The 17,844-nt window shown below is 33.3% G+C and overlaps 2 protein-coding genes across 3 annotated transcripts; both read left to right on the forward strand.

The window, feature by feature from the left end:
• The first annotated feature begins 1,672 nt into the window (after positions 1-1,672).
• LOC100782282 (uncharacterized GPI-anchored protein At4g28100) lies at positions 1,673-4,365 on the forward strand. Its single transcript, NM_001317648.1, is given in 2 exon segments — positions 1,673-2,479; positions 3,835-4,365. Coding segments are annotated over 2 exon segments (1,083 nt in total). The 5' UTR covers positions 1,673-1,774; the 3' UTR covers positions 4,213-4,365.
• Positions 4,366-13,429: 9,064 nt separating this feature from the next.
• On the forward strand, positions 13,430-17,073 carry LOC100804535 (pentatricopeptide repeat-containing protein At4g02750). 2 transcript variants are annotated; one of them, XM_006580342.3, is made up of 3 exons: positions 13,430-14,269; positions 14,366-15,129; positions 16,168-17,073. In XM_006580342.3, exons 1-3 carry the CDS (start codon positions 13,684-13,686, stop codon positions 16,972-16,974), a joined length of 2,157 nt encoding a protein of 718 aa, XP_006580405.1. In that variant the 5' UTR covers positions 13,430-13,683; the 3' UTR covers positions 16,975-17,073. The 2 variants fall into 2 exon arrangements, with proteins under 2 accessions (XP_006580405.1, XP_003524347.1); XM_003524299.4 differs by having other exon boundaries at positions 13,430-15,129.
• Positions 17,074-17,844: the final 771 nt, after the last annotated feature.

The following is a 17,844-nucleotide window of genomic DNA, read 5'->3' on the forward strand; positions in this document are numbered from 1 at the left end:
AGAGAAAAAGCCTATATGTGGAGGGATCGACCAAATTATGTTTAATGAACATTTAATGAAAAGATAAAATGTAACATTTCTGAATTCTCGATTTCTCGGTTGTTCATGCTCTATGATACTTGGCATGATAATATTTTGTTCAATTTCTCATTGGTCAAGTTAAACTTTATATCCCTCTCATTCGGATTATGGGACATTGCATAAAACACATTAAAAATAAGTGGGTGATCAAGTTAACAATTAGTACTATAAAGTTGACTATGAGATTTTTATAGGATGTGAATTAAATAGGATGAAATTGTTTTTGAGTCCAAATTTTGAGTATAAAGTTTTATTATATTTAGGGGTTTAATGGTGATTTAATTCGACTCAAATGCTTTAAGAATCTGTGTTCTCCGCTAGACTATTATTAATTCATCTCAAGAACATATAACTCCGCCTCTTGTACAAATTTAAACTCAAATGTAAATATATAAATAGTTTTCTGAGCTCTAATCCTAAACAATGTAAGACTTATCCCTTAGGATTCTATTTTTGAAATAATTCCAAACAAATACTTCATTAGTTCATCAGTCATCATCTAATCCCAGAGCGAAAAGAAAATTATTTAACTTTGCCGTATATTGTTTAAATTTTCCTCTTTCAATAATTTGTCACAACTCACAAGGAAACACAAATTGTTGTCAAGACTTGGAGAACAGAACACTACTATCAGACACAATAAAATTCCAAAATTTGCCCCCAGCTCCAACATACTAACAAGAAATTAAATGGGTAGATGGTAGTCAACCAGTCATGGCACATAATCCATCTCCATAATTAGGTGTGGGACTTTCTTTAAACAAACATTAAGAAATACTAGAGTCTTAGAATGCTGGCGGAAATAATTAAACCATGGGCAGTTCTGTGTGTCACTCTTCCCTACAGACACAATGTCATGTATTACCTTCATTGTTAGCATAATCATAGTAAAATACCTACCGGAAAACAACAAATATGAAGATTCTAAACTACCCTACCGAGTAAAAAGAGTCTGTTTAAGTTTAATTACTCATGTTAAATTTGAGTCTTTTCCTCCCGCAGAATTACCTCCTTCATGCATATCGTCCAACGAAAATGATAGATGCGGAAACAGACAAAAAAGTAGAAAATTACCAGAGTGAAAACTCTAAAAAGATGGAACACACCGACCTACACCTTCAATCTCAGTCAAATTCATTTATCCCATGAATGATTTCATCATGAAGCTATTTGCTAATCCCAATACGAAACATTATAGAGGTAAATGAGGTAAAATTATCGTACCAAGTTACTTTTTTTTATTGGAAAAGTTTAGATTAATTGAATTACAAGACTTAAACGAGATTAGAATAGATATCAAGTTCAATAAACATTTATAGATTATTTATTAATAAAAAATTTACGTCAACAGCAAAAATCATCGAATTCACCCGTGGCCTTATATCGAGTTTGTTCCTTGGATTAAGTTTTGTTAGTCTACAAGTTGCTCTTGGATCTAAATGAGATAGCATTAGCATACTTCCAAACTTGGCTGAACCCCACCCCACCACCCTTTATTTCCCTTTCCCTTTCACTTTCCTGGCTTGTGAGTTCTGACCCAACAGAGGCCACCACGCCCATACTATCCCAATATTCTCTTCTTTTTGGTGGCAGAAGAGAAGAGAAACAAGACCACATCCGCATTCATCATACCCACCTTAATTTCCCCTTTCCCTTTGGCATAGACTATAGACTAAAGTGTGTCAAACTCACTATGATACTGACACTACTGCCTCCTCCAAAATCACCATTCTTGAATACCCTTTTGCTCCTCTGCACTACTCTCCTCCTCCCACCTTGCTACCTGGCTCTCCCTGACCCTGATGCTGATGCGGTTCAGCCAATCATCCCAAACCCCTCATCTTCAACAGGAACAATCCCTGCATTCCCAGAACAAGCTGATGCTGCAGGGTGCCCTCTCAGCCTCTCAGATGAGCACTACGAAGGCATAAAGAGTGCATGTGGCTCCAACAAACATGCTGCAGATGATGATGATGACCTCCACCGTAGCAGATGCTGTCCTGTGCTGGCAGCGTGGCTCTATTCTGCATACTCAGCCACTGCCCTTAGTGGTGGAATGCAACATGAACGTGCCTCAAAGGGCCATACCACATCCTATGACATGCCCTTGTTGCCTGATGATTCAGAAACATGTGTGAGTGACTTGGGGAAGGCCTTGAAAATTAGAGGAATCCAGCTTTTTCAGCCCAATGAGACTTGTGATCTGGTCTATTGCTACTGTGGCATTAGGCTTCACCCTTTGACCTGTCCTGAGTCATTCTCAGTTACTCCAAGTGGAACTCTTGTTGTCAATCAAAGTGTGAAAAGATTGGAGAGGGATTGCTTCAGTAGCAGCACCAATGTCAATAAGTTTCCCGGCCTGGGAGGATGCTCCAAGTGCTTGCATAGTCTCTATTCGGTAAGTTTTCATTTTCATAGTTTCTTTTGGTGCTCTTTTCTCTTTAGCATTGTTTTTTTTTTTTTTTGGGGGGGGGGGGGATTTGATGGATATAGATCTTGTTCATTTGAATATGATCAAGCTGAGCGAGGCTTCATCTTGATTAAATCTTCAATCTTCATGCTTGGGTGATTGGGAAAGTTATTTTTTGCCTTCCTTTACTTTAGGATAGTGCTTAGTTACTGTTGATTTTTTGGTTGGCACTCTCCTTTACGCGCCTTTTGGATTTGTGTAGCTCACGAACGTTAACAGAATAATTAGTGGTATTTTGAAAATTAGTGAAATGAACTTCAGTCGAATGATTCGAATGTCTTCAAATCGTGTGTGCCTATAATAGATTAAGCACATGCAATGTCCCTATATTGTCTTCAACATAGAAATTTTTGGTTTCTTGGTGTTAAGCCATTTGTATTAGCAGATAGCAGTAGCCCTCCTCCTACCGCCCCTCCTTTGATAATCTAGGTTGTATCGCGTAAAAAAAGTTACTATGTCATGTAAAAACCAGATATTGTTTACGAGAAGAGTTTTATTATTTCTTAGATGCATTAAACATTACAAACGATTTTAACGCTCTAGCTTACAAGATGGTGTTCTTGTTCTTAGCCTGGCTGGCCATTAATGATGGTTTAATTGTAGAGACATAGTTGTACTTTGAATCCATTAATTTTTGCCTGTCACGTGCTGCTACCTAGTAAATTGACTGCGAAGCAGTAAAACAGAGATCTGATTGTCCCTCTGATTCTTCTGAAGTATTCACATATTGCCTGACACATTTCCTGCTTAACTTATTTAGTTATTGGCATTAGACGCTAGTATAATATCTGTGCCCATATTTGGATTTATCGTTCCTGGTTCTTATTTGATTTAGCAGTCTGCAAAAAATGCTGTCCCTTGTGCCTATTTTTTTTCCACGTATAAAAATCCATGCATTGTTTCAGAATCTTAAATTTATTTATTATTTAAAAAATGTTGGACTTCATTCAAGATGTTCCAAATGTTATTCTTATTCTGGGTTGTTGCTTCACAAAAAATAAATTAATCATAACAGTGTGTCCCACTATTATAATTTGTACAACCCCATCTATTTTCAAAGCAAAACTAAACCGGGACCTGTCTAAGCCGAATAATTAGTTGGTTGACATTTCTCCTATTTTTTATTTTGGTAAGAGATGGCATTGATGTGCAGCTTAATTTGACCATTTTTCCACGAGTGAATGTTACACCAATCAAGATTCAAGACTGTAATTTAACAAACCTCTTTTTGCCCCATGATGTGGCTTTTAATTCTAAATGAAAAAAATATTGCTTCTACGCAGCTTAGGAAGAATTCTTCAAATTCAAGCAAGTCAGAAGATAGGACCACCAAGATCCATAACAAAGATTGTGAACTAATGGGCCTGACATGGCTTCTGGCTAAGAATAGAACAGCTTACATTCACACAGTTTCTGGGGTTCTTCGAGCTTTGATGTTGAGCACTGAAGGCTCTGACCCACAATCATGCACTCTAAACAGTGATGGAATGCCTCTTGCCGTTGATTCCTCTGAAATGTCAGATGAATCTTCATCAACCAACCTACAAGCACCAATTTTCCTCTCTTTGTTACTATTTCTACATTATTTCACTCTATTATGGCACCTAACTGAAAACGAGTGCAAAGAGATTGATCCCCATTCCCCAACATGGCATTTGTAAATTTGAATCTGTGCTTTGGTGCTTAGGAGTGTATTTTTATTTTCTTTCTTGGGTGTTAATTTGTTTGAAAGAAAATTCATAATGGTTTTGTTTTGGTGGTCCTGGATTGCCATGTGCTAATAGCGACCGGTGTTTCGTTTCGGAGGGACAAAATTGGATTACATACAGTCGTAGTGGTGGCATTATTTTTAGACAGTTGTAAGTTTCACGGGGCATTTAGGGAGCGTTTACGTCTCCACCACAATGCCCGATATCTATGTGCTTAATTTGTCGTCTGAATTATACCAAGGATAACCATGTATCACGAGTTCAACATGGAAAACGGACGGGAATCTCATCAAGGTTAATTAATATAGAGATTTAGCATATTTTAAAGATAATACATAATTTTTTCAAACATGTTATAGAAAATATTTTTATTTACAAAATATCATATTACTTTTACTTTATTTTTTATTTTAAAATATTTGTATAAGAAATTGTAACAAGTTAAAAAAAAAACTAAATCTTTTTTCAGTTGATTCAGCAAGCAGTGAATTTGAACATGTGGAATCCTATATAAAACTCTAAAAGTTCATGCTCCGAAAGAGAAGGAATACTAAGCATGCATGCACATACATCACAAATATATATATATATATATATATATATATATATATATGAGAGAGAGAGAAATGATCAAATTGTATTGTATAACTTAAGTAATTATTATCCCATTTAATAATTTCATATAAAATATAATTTTTATTGAATAATATTTATATATTATTAAGATTATCTGTGTCAAAATTTATTAAAATTAAATAATAATAAAAAATAATTAAATAATTTATATTTTAATTTATTTTGAAAAGTTTATATTATTATAAATTTTAACTAGTATGAATAAGATAATAAATTATTTTAGATTAATATGAAATTTTATATATATGATCTAAAAGAAACCTTCAGTTCATAAATCTAAAAAAATTTAAAAATTATTGAATGATATAATAGTTGTGACACCCTCCACCCTTACAATTATAACTAACTAATTAAATAAATCATACAAAATTTATTTAAAAGATTATAAACACATAATAATAAAAGAAGAAAAAAATGCAAAATTAATTAATAATTTTTCTTTTTAAACACATTTAATTTAAATCAATTCAAAAGGGTAAAGGTTCACATCCACTTAGTGAAAACATAATAGAATATATTTTTTTTAATAAGAGATAAGATTATCCCGGCTCAAAACAAGGCCGTTCACTCTAAATAAATAATAAAAAGAAACTAAAGAAGAAAAGTATAACTTAATTATATCATTCACTAAATCATAATCCCTATCACAGACTAAGTCTCTCAATCTCTAGCATGTGACTCATCATATGAAGGCTCACCTGAAACAAAGTGGCAATCAGCCCAAACACAAACACACACCGGGAGTGAGTTATCACATTCGTATATAATAAAACATTAGAGCATGTGAAACATATAATACTTAAAGCTGAATTTATATAAATAGCATTACTGCACAAAATCGCACACATTATTCACACTCATTCAAGTTTTCACACTCCATAAAATAACATCAACCACAATTGTTAACTCAATGAAATTCAAACACAAGCGTTATGCAACAATTACACTAAGACTCAAGCCTATATGCAATGTGGTACCATGTCAGTGAAAAACAACACTGGGGCGCTTAGGAGTACATGACAAAGCACACCACACAATGGGTATACTCGGTCACTCTCACTAAGTAACATCATAAGGTGACCAGTCAGGGTTACTCTGTTTTGCGAGAATGCCCCAACCACATGGGATCAACATGGGCTTAAAGGAGCACTCAAACCGAGTATCTTTACCCCCAAGGCCTAGACTCCGAAGAATCCGTTTGGGCCTCACCTTCCTGATTCAGGTCCAACCCCTAAAATATATTTTTTTTTATTTGCACGCAGACACTGTTTATGAGTTATATAATACCCACGACCTCACTCTTATATTTCAACATATTTAACAAAATGCGCTACAGTTTAACCCTTCAGGATCCTAACTAGGAATCCTACAATTTTCTTTAACACTGCGCATAAAAGTTCTCTCAAGGTACACACTGGTCGGGTTACTGTATAACTCATAACTCACATGACAAGTAATATCTCTACAAATATCAATCACACACTCATTCACAACCATGTTTCATGTCTACAGTCTAACATTTCACACTCTAACTAATTACAAAATATACTCAACAATTAGATAACAATTTATCATAATAATAATAATATACAATATTTAACTTCAAGGCTTATAAACAAGTAACTATAAAATACACGTAAAATATATATATAAGTATATTATATTCAAAATATATAACAAAATATATATATTAACGTAAACGTAAACGTACATATCACATATAACATATAAAAAGTATTAAATATATATTAATATAAAGTAATCACAATAATATCAAATATATTATTAAGTAAATACAAATTATATATAACAATAAAATATATACTCATATTGATTTCTATGAACAACATGTATACCTATATTTTAAATATATTTCAACTAAGTTGCCAACATCAAGAAAATGCCTAATTACAATGTGAATACAATTTTAGTTAATTTCTTTAAATGATTTTAGCCAATTCAATTATCCAACAATCCCTACACCTATGAATTTCATGACAAGAAATTACCCACGTGAAATAAAATATACAGTTTGTAAAAAAAAACAGTATCAATATATATGTACACGTATACACTGCGGTGTAAAAATAATTATCTGGACACAATATACATTAGCACAGGAAAAAGATTGAAAGGCCAACATATTTGGTATAAACAAAATCACCACCACACAATTTTTATGTTAATTATAAAGAATTCTAATTCCTAAGGTACACACCTAACAGAGAAACACATCAATCCTACAACAAACTCGCAACAGAACACCAATTGGTTCATCAAACACACTCAATCCGCGATTAAACATGAAAACATAATTAAATTCATAAACACCCCAAAATAACCCAAAAATTGATCCTCTAGGGATCCCTACACATGTTCATTCTAATCCCCAAGCGTGAGTAACTCATCCCTTACCTCGAGGTAGTCGCTTAAATGTTCTCTGTTAGCAATGGTGGCGTCTCTGGTGCTCTCTAGAGCTCCTCCTCTGATTGCTCTGTTAGGGTTCTTGTGCGTCAGAAAAGAATGTGTTTTCCAAAAAGCTGTAAGTTAACATTTGGCTTATATAGTGAGAATTTATGACCTAATAATTTTTTTTTATTTTTTCTTATTTATTTATGTATTAATTTATTATTTTCTTATTTACTTATTAAAGTTACGGCTGTTACAATAGTTCATCAAAATTATATGAATAAATTTTTTACATTCTTTTACTCAACAAAAACATAATTTCATTGTCTATTTTATCAATTAAATTATATTTCCTTAAAAAGAAAGAAAGAAAAAAATAATATTTAAAAACACAATTAAAGATAGTAGTTTAATTAGCAAGTGTAATAATAGGAATAGTTGTTCCCTATAGGTGTAACTAAGCCCACCAGTAGTCTCATAATTAGTCAAAAGCATAAAATATTGATAGGAATTTCACCCAGAAACCAAATATTTTAATTAGGTGGTTAAAAAAAACTAAAATGTTAATATTTTTATTCTTTCCAAAACTAAAATCTTAACATTTTTATCATTAAAAGATGAGTTAAAAACTGTTATTATCATCTTAAAAATCCCACTCAACGAAAAAAAAAAAGAATCATCTTAAAAATCCCACTCTGAAATATTTAGCAACTTCTCCCTTTGCTTCATTCTTGAAGATTCCTTTACGTTATTGTCCAGTTCTCCCTCAGGAACTGGTCTTGGAAATCCTGTCATGGCTTCTGATGCGACTCGGGTGTGTTTGCAAGTCTTGAAATTTCTTTTGTGAAAGTGCACCTTGGAAGATCTTCCAGAAACACCTCCGTCCTCTACACGTTATTCGACCAGACTAAGATTGGGCTCGACACTGCTGCTCCGCAGAACGTTTACTGAACGACCCATCATCCATAGTTGATTATGGTGGTGGCTCCCCAACCAATCACAATTATGAGGTCATTGAAGTCTGCAATGGAGACCTATATCTCATCAACAGAGAGACTGTGTCCTATTTTGGAACCCCGCTACTAGGTTAATAATGTCCCGACACTCGCCATGCATACCTAGTAATTAACATATTTTTCAAATGATGGGCTTTGGCTATGACGATTCAGGAGACACCTACAAAGTGGTTGAGGATTGCAACTCACTGGAAACGGAAGTGAGAATTCACCGTCTGGGTCACAATTGTTGGAGGATCGTTGTAAGATGGAGTGGTTTTCCTAAATTAAGGAATGTTCATGGTCAATACGTAATTTAAATATTCATTTGATTTAAGGAATGAGACACACATATTTGTCACTGCCTGATGATGGTCTTAATATAATCTTCTTGGCCGATCTAGGGGTTTTGAGGGGCTGTTTATGCCTCTGTGTCACCACGGAAATCATTATTTCTCTGTTTGGCAAATGAAGGAGTCTTGGACTACATTGCTGAATGTTAATTGTGAGCATTTCCAAATCTTCAATTCATATTGTAAATATCGGTTCCCGTTGTGCATATCTGAAGACCGTGATATTCTGTTGCTGTCAAGCAATGAAGTTTTTGAAGTTATTACGTATAACCGGAGAGATAACAGACTAGAGTATACTGACATTAGCTCCAACAAAGTTTGGTTGCACTCCAGTGATTATGTTGAAAGCTTGGTTTTGCCTTATTGTAACTGAGGTCCTCCACAATGGTTGGCTTATCTGAGTTCATGTGATTGTCAAGTAAGTAGTTTTAGAACCTTGTCATTTCATACATAGTGATGTGAATATTTTTTGTGGTTCCGTAACTGACTAATTTGTTGGTTAGTTCTTTTAGCTGTTGTTATCATGGTTGTATCAAAATCTATGGATTGGATGAAGTTTATTTTTTAAAATTTTTCTGTTTTTTTTATAAATGACTGTTTTTGCTCGCTTTCTCAGTTGAAAGCCTTTTCTTTTCTACAGCTGACATGCTTGTATACTTTGAATTAGCACCGAAGGTAATTTATTTCTTTGTTTACCGAGGGATTTGGCTATACGGTTAGCAATAGCAATGCATGCATTTATTCTTTTTGTGTTTCTGTTTTAACTTTTACTGCATTTTCTGTTCTTGGTTGAAACCTTATTCTCATTCCTTTAACTCCTTCACTTTCTCTTGTTGTAGAATCTTGTGTAAGGGGATTGTACCTGTCTGATTAGTTGTTCTTTTTGTAGTTGGCAATCAAGGTACAGATACCCTCCAAAGGTACACCTGTAAGGATTTGCAAAACATTGTAGTGATGTTGAAACTTCAAAGAATGTCAAGGGAAATTCTACAGAAGTCTATATGCACTCGGGTTCTGTGGAAATATTATAATGATATGGAAAATAGATTTAAGGCTCAATCAGCCAGAAAATTTTCAAGACATTATATATCATGACCAATATTTTGGTGGAACCTTTATTATTATTAATTCATTTATTTTGTCTTTCTATATGTTAGTGGCAATGATAGTTATTATTTAAAAGATCAACTATGTTGGGAATCTCAATATATCAAACAATTATGATTGCTAAATGCTGCTTTATGAAAAATTTCCAATTTTAAAGCTAGTTTCTTTTTTAAAAAATAAATTTTGAACATTGAACTGCCTTTAATGAAATCTATTTCTAAATCAGCCTTTGGATTCAAAACAAGTTTTGAAACTGGTATATGATTCAGAAATGGTTCTAACCAGTTTTGAAATCGAACTACTTTTAAAACTGGTTTCAAACGGTTTACATAAAATCCAAACTACAATTGTAGAAAAATATAGTTTGATTTGAATGTAGTTTAATTTTTAAAAAATCTAAACCATGCCCACCCCAACCATAATGGTTGGAGCAAAATCTTTGCATTGAATGATGTTATTTTATGTTTGTTAATTTTAAGCTAGGGCATGATTTTCCAAAGGGGAAATTGATCCTCTCCCGAATATTCAGTTATCTGCTTGGTCTTGAGATTTTAGAAAGCTTTAAGCATAATGCAGAAGAAAAAAACAGTTATGTAAGTTATGTTCAAAGCTTGTTTTTGCTGTGTAGTAATTAACCTATTGCTTAAATGAATTGTTGTTAAATCATCTTTCTGCTTAGTTGGATATGTTGTGGGTGAATGATTCTATTGGTTATTGCTAATGGTTGGTTGGCTTAAATAAGGTTTATTTTAATTTTCTATTTGTCATAAGCAAGCACGTGATTTTCCAAATTGGAATTTGATTTTCTCCTGAATATTATATTTTTGGCTTGGTCTTCAAAGCATTTGAAATATATAATACAGACAATAAAAGAAGCTATTTCAATTCGTCAATTCGCTCTGAATTTTCCTTATAAATGCCAGAATTGTCAATGTCTTTTTGAATTGAACCTGTTGAAGATCATAGAAAGGCTTTTCTGGTGAGTCTTTTGCTTGCCTTAACCTGTCACAATGGAAGCTTGGGATGGGAATAAGATATGTGGCGAAAGATGTGATTATTTTTTCTCTATTTATTGAAAATTTTGCTTTAGTGACACTGAATTAGCAAAACATGAATTTAATTTAACAAAATAATTGGTGATAGAATTCATGCTTAGGGGTGAATGTGAGCTGCAAGTTATTTGAGATGAAAGGGAGATGCCGTGTGTTTGGTGAAAGTTAATTCTAGGTGAAATATTTCAAAAATATACAAGTCCTTCATCCCAAAGTGAGAAGAAAGGAAATGAAAGTAAATAGAGAAGAAGGCCGTACACTCTTGAGGATAGTCTCACATCGGATGTTTAACAAACTTGATAAACGCTTATATAGCTGGATAGACCATTCCCTTATAAACTGATTTTTAAGGGAATCTTCCGGATGTCTTTGTTGCACTATAATCTTGTGTTTAATTTTTTTATCCTATCAAATTATTTTAATTCAAATCTTTCATCTCTTTTATCTTCTCTTTCATTTTTATTAAATCATTTTACTTTTAATTTTTTTTCATCTATTTTTATTCATTTTCATTTCTCACACTTTTATTCATTTTCAAGTGTCTCTACCAAACATACCCTTAAATATTAAATATAACAAGTTAATTCTATACGTGTGTTGATACGAATAATTGGCTACACATGTTGACAAATATCTAGTTTCGGTTTCCTTTTTACCCTCTATCATAAATGAATGGCACATTTCACAATCAACACACTCATCCTTTATGCTTTCAACAAAATATTAAAATGAATGAGGACAAATATGAAATAGCCGTTTGTAGGTTGATTTCAAAATGGTGAATGGAGATACATGACCAAAAAGAGACGAGAGGAGGATTACAAGTTAATATGAACAGAGTGATGAGAGTAAAAAAGTAATCACAAGACTACGCCATTTTCGTTACAATGCGTACACTTAACCACAAGCGTCCTCCCCTGTTCCTTAAAAACAGTCTTACAGCTGCCATTACAGTGAAAGCAAGGCAAGAACCTAATGCATTTCCAAAAATTCATGTTAAAATGTAAAATGGTTTTTTTTTTTAATACAATTGAAAGTGCAGCATGTAATAACCAGAGTACAGAACCAAATCTCAAAATTGCCCAAACATTTCTATTTTAAACCAACCTTTATTTTAACGCATAGTCCATATTTTGTAGCTAACTGAAAGATAGTTATTTGTATTGCTTAATTGAATGTTGTATTTTCATTGTCCAATATAAAATTGTCACTTACTAAGTAACGGCTGAATTCCTTCTCTACAACTAATTTAGCATCTTGGCGTATTTTTAGAAACTATTTAAAATGGAGTTGTTTTGAAACATATTATTAAAGTGGGTGAGGTTGTTTTCTATGACATGTCAAATATTTCATTTTTAATAAATATTGAACTAAAAGTTCACATGTTGTCTATATTGAACTCGCCAATGATCAGTATATTCAGAAGATACCTATTATATACCAGCAAATCCTGTGTGCGCATCATGTGGACTCTAAAGACCTACAAATGTGTGTTTTCAATTAATTTTTAAAAAACAAAAATACCATTCAAACAATTTTAAAAATGTTCTATTCTAGTAAATAGATTATAAAAGTGTCTCAGTTTGGTCAATTAGTCCCTTCTCTACCCTTGTTATGTATCTGTGAAACTTTATGGAGTAAAACTTGATAAAAATAAATTGTATAAAGAATTTAATGTTATAAACTGTCAATATAAATAATTTTACACGTACAATCCATCCAAAAATTGTATTGGTATAACTTTTAACTTATTTATTATAAAAGTAAATAAATTTCATATATACTTGTTTGTAATTAATAGTTTAAAACTCTTTTAAATTAACAGTAAATAAAATAATTATTTTTATTTTAATATAGTCATACATGTATTTTTCTAAAAGTATCTCAATGAATTTAGTGTAAAATTAATTTTTTATGAATTTGGTATCCATTATATGTGCTAAATATAACAATATGTAATGAAGAAAAATATAATAGCAATGTGATACAACATAACATTAGGACTACCAAACATGTGAATCAATTGGTACAACAAGATTGTTTTTACTCAATCGGTGGTAATGAATTCAGATATTGAATAACACTTATGTATTTTGTTGTACATAACACTAATTTGTTACATAGTTACTCATAGTCATAGATAAGCCATTATATTCCATCCAAATATAACACAAATGCGATGTACAGACCTTGCAAACCATAATAAAGGATATGTTTTGTAAATTAACTTATCAAGACCACTATAAAGACTTGTCGTAATATAAGATCCGTTTACTCTATCAATTAGTACCAAACAAGGAATCATATGTAATTTGGTGTTCATTTATGTTGAAAGTTTCACCAAGATTTGAGATGAAAATAAAAAAGAATTATTCACTCAATTATTTACTAAAAAGTTTTTTTTTTTCACTCAGTAACAAAAATATTATATTATGTGCACATAAATTTTTAAATCATTCACCGAGCATGAATGATGTTATATCCTAAAATCTATCATAAATTTTTTGAAAACATGACATTTAAAATACAAAATAGTCATTAATCCAAATCCAAATCGATCAATCCTAAAATATAAGTTCTCATAGAATTCTGCTTAAATAATAGTAGTAACTTTTAACAACGAAGTATGCAAAAGCATGAATGGTGGTGAGGGATACCATTGAAAACATCAAATTTGCATCTTCTCCCGTAAATAATTAATCACGGAAACTAAACCCAAACCCGTTTTAGCGGGGAGAAAAATCAGCTGTTACGGTATCTATTAGTGGAATAAGCTGTTATGATCCTACTATTAAGCATGCTACCTACAAACTCGAATCTAATGCTAGACATGGAAGAAGGTGGCTACTAGTGGTAGTAGGTGTAAAAACGATGCGCGGGAAGTTTAACCTGAGACAGTTACATAGCAGCATCTTTCATGTTCAACGACCAACCAATTATCCAAAACCCCATTTCGAAGACCCACACACTGTGAAATGCACCAAAGCCATCTCTACCCACATGCGCAATGGCCACTGCGACTTGGCTCTCTGTGTCTTCGACGCCATGCCGCTTCGAAACTCTGTCTCTTACAACGCCATGATTTCTGGATACTTGAGGAACGCAAAGTTCTCCCTTGCAAGGGACCTGTTTGACAAAATGCCCCACAAAGACTTGTTTTCATGGAATCTAATGCTAACTGGGTATGCCAGGAACCGCAGACTCCGTGATGCCCGCATGTTGTTTGATTCAATGCCCGAAAAAGATGTTGTTTCCTGGAATGCCATGTTGTCTGGTTATGTCCGGAGTGGGCACGTTGATGAGGCAAGGGATGTTTTTGATAGGATGCCTCACAAGAATTCCATTTCCTGGAATGGGTTGCTTGCAGCATACGTTCGGAGTGGGAGACTCGAGGAGGCTCGTCGCTTGTTTGAGTCCAAATCAGACTGGGAATTGATTTCTTGTAATTGTTTGATGGGTGGGTATGTGAAGAGAAACATGTTAGGTGATGCTAGGCAGCTTTTTGACCAAATTCCTGTTAGGGATTTAATCTCCTGGAATACCATGATTTCAGGTTATGCACAGGATGGAGATTTGTCACAGGCTAGGAGGTTGTTTGAGGAGTCTCCAGTTAGGGATGTTTTCACGTGGACAGCGATGGTGTATGCATATGTGCAGGATGGGATGTTGGATGAAGCGAGGAGAGTTTTTGATGAAATGCCACAGAAAAGAGAGATGTCGTACAATGTCATGATTGCTGGTTATGCACAATACAAGAGAATGGACATGGGAAGGGAGTTGTTTGAGGAAATGCCTTTTCCGAATATAGGTTCGTGGAATATCATGATAAGCGGCTATTGTCAGAACGGAGATCTAGCGCAAGCTAGGAACTTGTTCGATATGATGCCTCAGCGTGATTCTGTATCTTGGGCAGCTATTATTGCAGGTTATGCTCAGAATGGTCTCTATGAAGAAGCTATGAATATGCTTGTGGAGATGAAACGAGATGGAGAAAGTTTAAATAGATCTACCTTTTGTTGTGCTTTGAGCGCATGTGCTGATATAGCTGCTTTGGAGTTAGGTAAACAAGTTCATGGACAGGTGGTGAGGACAGGGTATGAGAAAGGGTGTTTAGTGGGGAATGCACTTGTTGGAATGTATTGTAAATGTGGCTGCATAGATGAAGCTTATGATGTGTTTCAAGGAGTACAACATAAAGATATCGTCTCTTGGAACACAATGTTAGCTGGCTATGCTAGGCATGGATTTGGAAGACAGGCTTTAACTGTATTTGAGTCGATGATCACAGCAGGTGTTAAACCGGATGAGATTACCATGGTACATATTTTATGCATTTCTCATGCATGAATAACTGCTCCTCATCTAATTGTGTCGAAAACTAACAATTCATTGCTTCCTATTTCACTTCATTGTATTTTAACTTATACACATAGCTGACTTACAACTCAATTTTCTGATAAAAAATTTCTTGATTAATACGGTTAAATCTTCTCCTAAGGAAATACCTGGGCTGCTACAATGGATTCTGAGTCCAGTCTGAATACATTTTTCATGGACGAAACAAAGCTTATGGTTTTCTTTTTATCTGTTTATTTTCATATAACTGCTGGAATAGATTCAAGCTGTATATGAAAAATACATTTTTAATTCAAATTTGTTGGTTTTAGTATCAAGATGCCCCATTCCACCACTTGTCTGGTATTATGTCGGTAAAGTTGAGTTCCCTTATTTAGCTATGAATTATATATCATATCTTGTAGTGCATGCATTTACATTTGTTAGAGACGAAATACTTTATTTAAAGTACGGCAAAAGCTGTTGTCAAAACAAAAAAAGTACGGCAAAAAGCTGATGGAGCAAGAGAAGTAGCACAACTTTTATGGGCAACCCTCAATCACTTTTGTTATATAAATAGACTGCACGCATACAACTTTTTCCTTGAACGCATAGGAAAATTCAATTAGAATGCACCAAATGCAGGCAAAAACTTCAATTGCAAAGGATAATCTTATGTGTGCTGTACCGTTATCTCTTAAGTTGTCAAACAGGTGGTTCTTGCATTGATAAGAGTCATACAGTGTTTCCCTTCTATATTGGCTATTTTCTTTTCTAAAGTTATCCCAATCTTTCAGCTAGGTTTTCTTTCTGCAGGAGCAAGTGAGGTAATTAATAGTTGCTTATGTGGTTTCCTACTTGTCTTGTATACAAATATGATCATAATCATAAAGCATTGGCAAACTAATAAGAAATGGGACATTAATAATATTATTTTTTTTATCTAGAATTAAGTAGCTTGTTTTTTTACTCTCTATCAGTAAAAGCATTCTGCTTATTCTTCTTCTAATCATGTTTCAGGTTGGTGTTCTGTCGGCTTGCAGTCATACTGGCTTAACAGACAGGGGTACTGAATATTTTCACTCAATGAATAAGGATTATGGTATAACACCAAATTCAAAACACTATGCTTGCATGATTGATCTTCTCGGTAGAGCTGGTTGTCTGGAAGAAGCACAAAACTTAATCAGAAACATGCCTTTTGAGCCAGATGCTGCAACATGGGGAGCTCTATTAGGTGCGAGTCGGATTCATGGCAATATGGAACTGGGTGAGCAGGCAGCTGAGATGGTTTTCAAGATGGAACCTCATAACTCAGGAATGTATGTTCTTCTTTCAAATTTATATGCAGCTTCAGGCAGATGGGTCGATGTTAGTAAGATGAGATTAAAAATGAGGCAGATTGGTGTTCAGAAAACACCAGGGTATAGTTGGGTTGAGGTACAAAACAAGATTCATACATTCACAGTTGGGGATTGTTTTCACCCAGAAAAAGGTAGAATATATGCCTTCTTAGAAGAGTTAGATCTAAAAATGAAACATGAGGGGTATGTTTCTTCAACAAAATTGGTTTTGCATGATGTGGAAGAGGAGGAGAAGAAGCATATGCTCAAGTATCACAGTGAGAAATTAGCTGTAGCATTTGGAATTCTGACTATGCCCTCTGGTAAACCAATACGTGTCATGAAAAACTTGCGAGTTTGTGAGGACTGTCATAATGCCATCAAACACATATCCAAGATTGTTGGAAGGTTGATAATCGTAAGGGATTCTCATCGCTATCACCACTTCAGTGAGGGTATTTGTTCTTGTCGGGATTACTGGTAACAGTGGATAAATATGACAAAAGTTAACCTAATTATAAGTTTAAATTGTACCCTCCCTTGAGCTGAGTAAATATAAATATTTTTATTGGGAGACAAAAAATTTCCTGTTATGATCTTTTTTGTGCTCTCGTGTAATTTTCACATAAAAAAAATCTTTTAATTTTTTAACAAGTGTTTTAATAAGATCATATTTTAAAGTTGAACCTTTCTCTTTGAGAAAAGGAAAATGTGTTACACTTTCATATAAAGGGCACTTCTAGGAGTACTTTTCCTCTTTTTGCTACAATTAATATTAGTCACAGCAATTCCTTAATGGAAAAATTATCCATTCATTTTTTTAATGAATATCCATTCATTGTTTGATTCAAGAACTTAATATATAAATTCTCTCTTCAAATTTTGAATTTTAATTATCAATTTTGAACTGAAAGATAAAGTGAAGTTTTGAAAATATCAACTTTGAGACTTCAATTGAAGTCTTTATTTTATATTTTGGGATACCAAGTTGCTATTAAAGTTAACAGTAGCAATGGAGAGAAAAATAGGGATTAATAGTAACTTTCGTTAATTTATTCAACACGATATGATTGTTTTTTTTTTTTTTACATATTTAGGGATTAAATTATAATTTTTCAAGAATTAAATTGACATTATTTTACACTTTTAAAGACAAAAGTGATCATTTACCAAAAAAATAATATTAGGAATTTCATTCAATATAAATTAGTACTAAAGAAGGGCTAAGAGCAGTTACATTTGTGGTAAAATGAGTTTAAAAAGAAAATTGTGTTGGAGATTATATTTCATTATAAAAATATTAGCAACACATTTTCCAATACACTATTTTAAACATGTTTTCTATTATTAGCTG

This window comes from Glycine max, chromosome 5 (genome assembly GCF_000004515.6).
Source record: "Glycine max cultivar Williams 82 chromosome 5, Glycine_max_v4.0, whole genome shotgun sequence".
Classification (NCBI taxonomy): domain Eukaryota; kingdom Viridiplantae; phylum Streptophyta; class Magnoliopsida; order Fabales; family Fabaceae; genus Glycine; species Glycine max.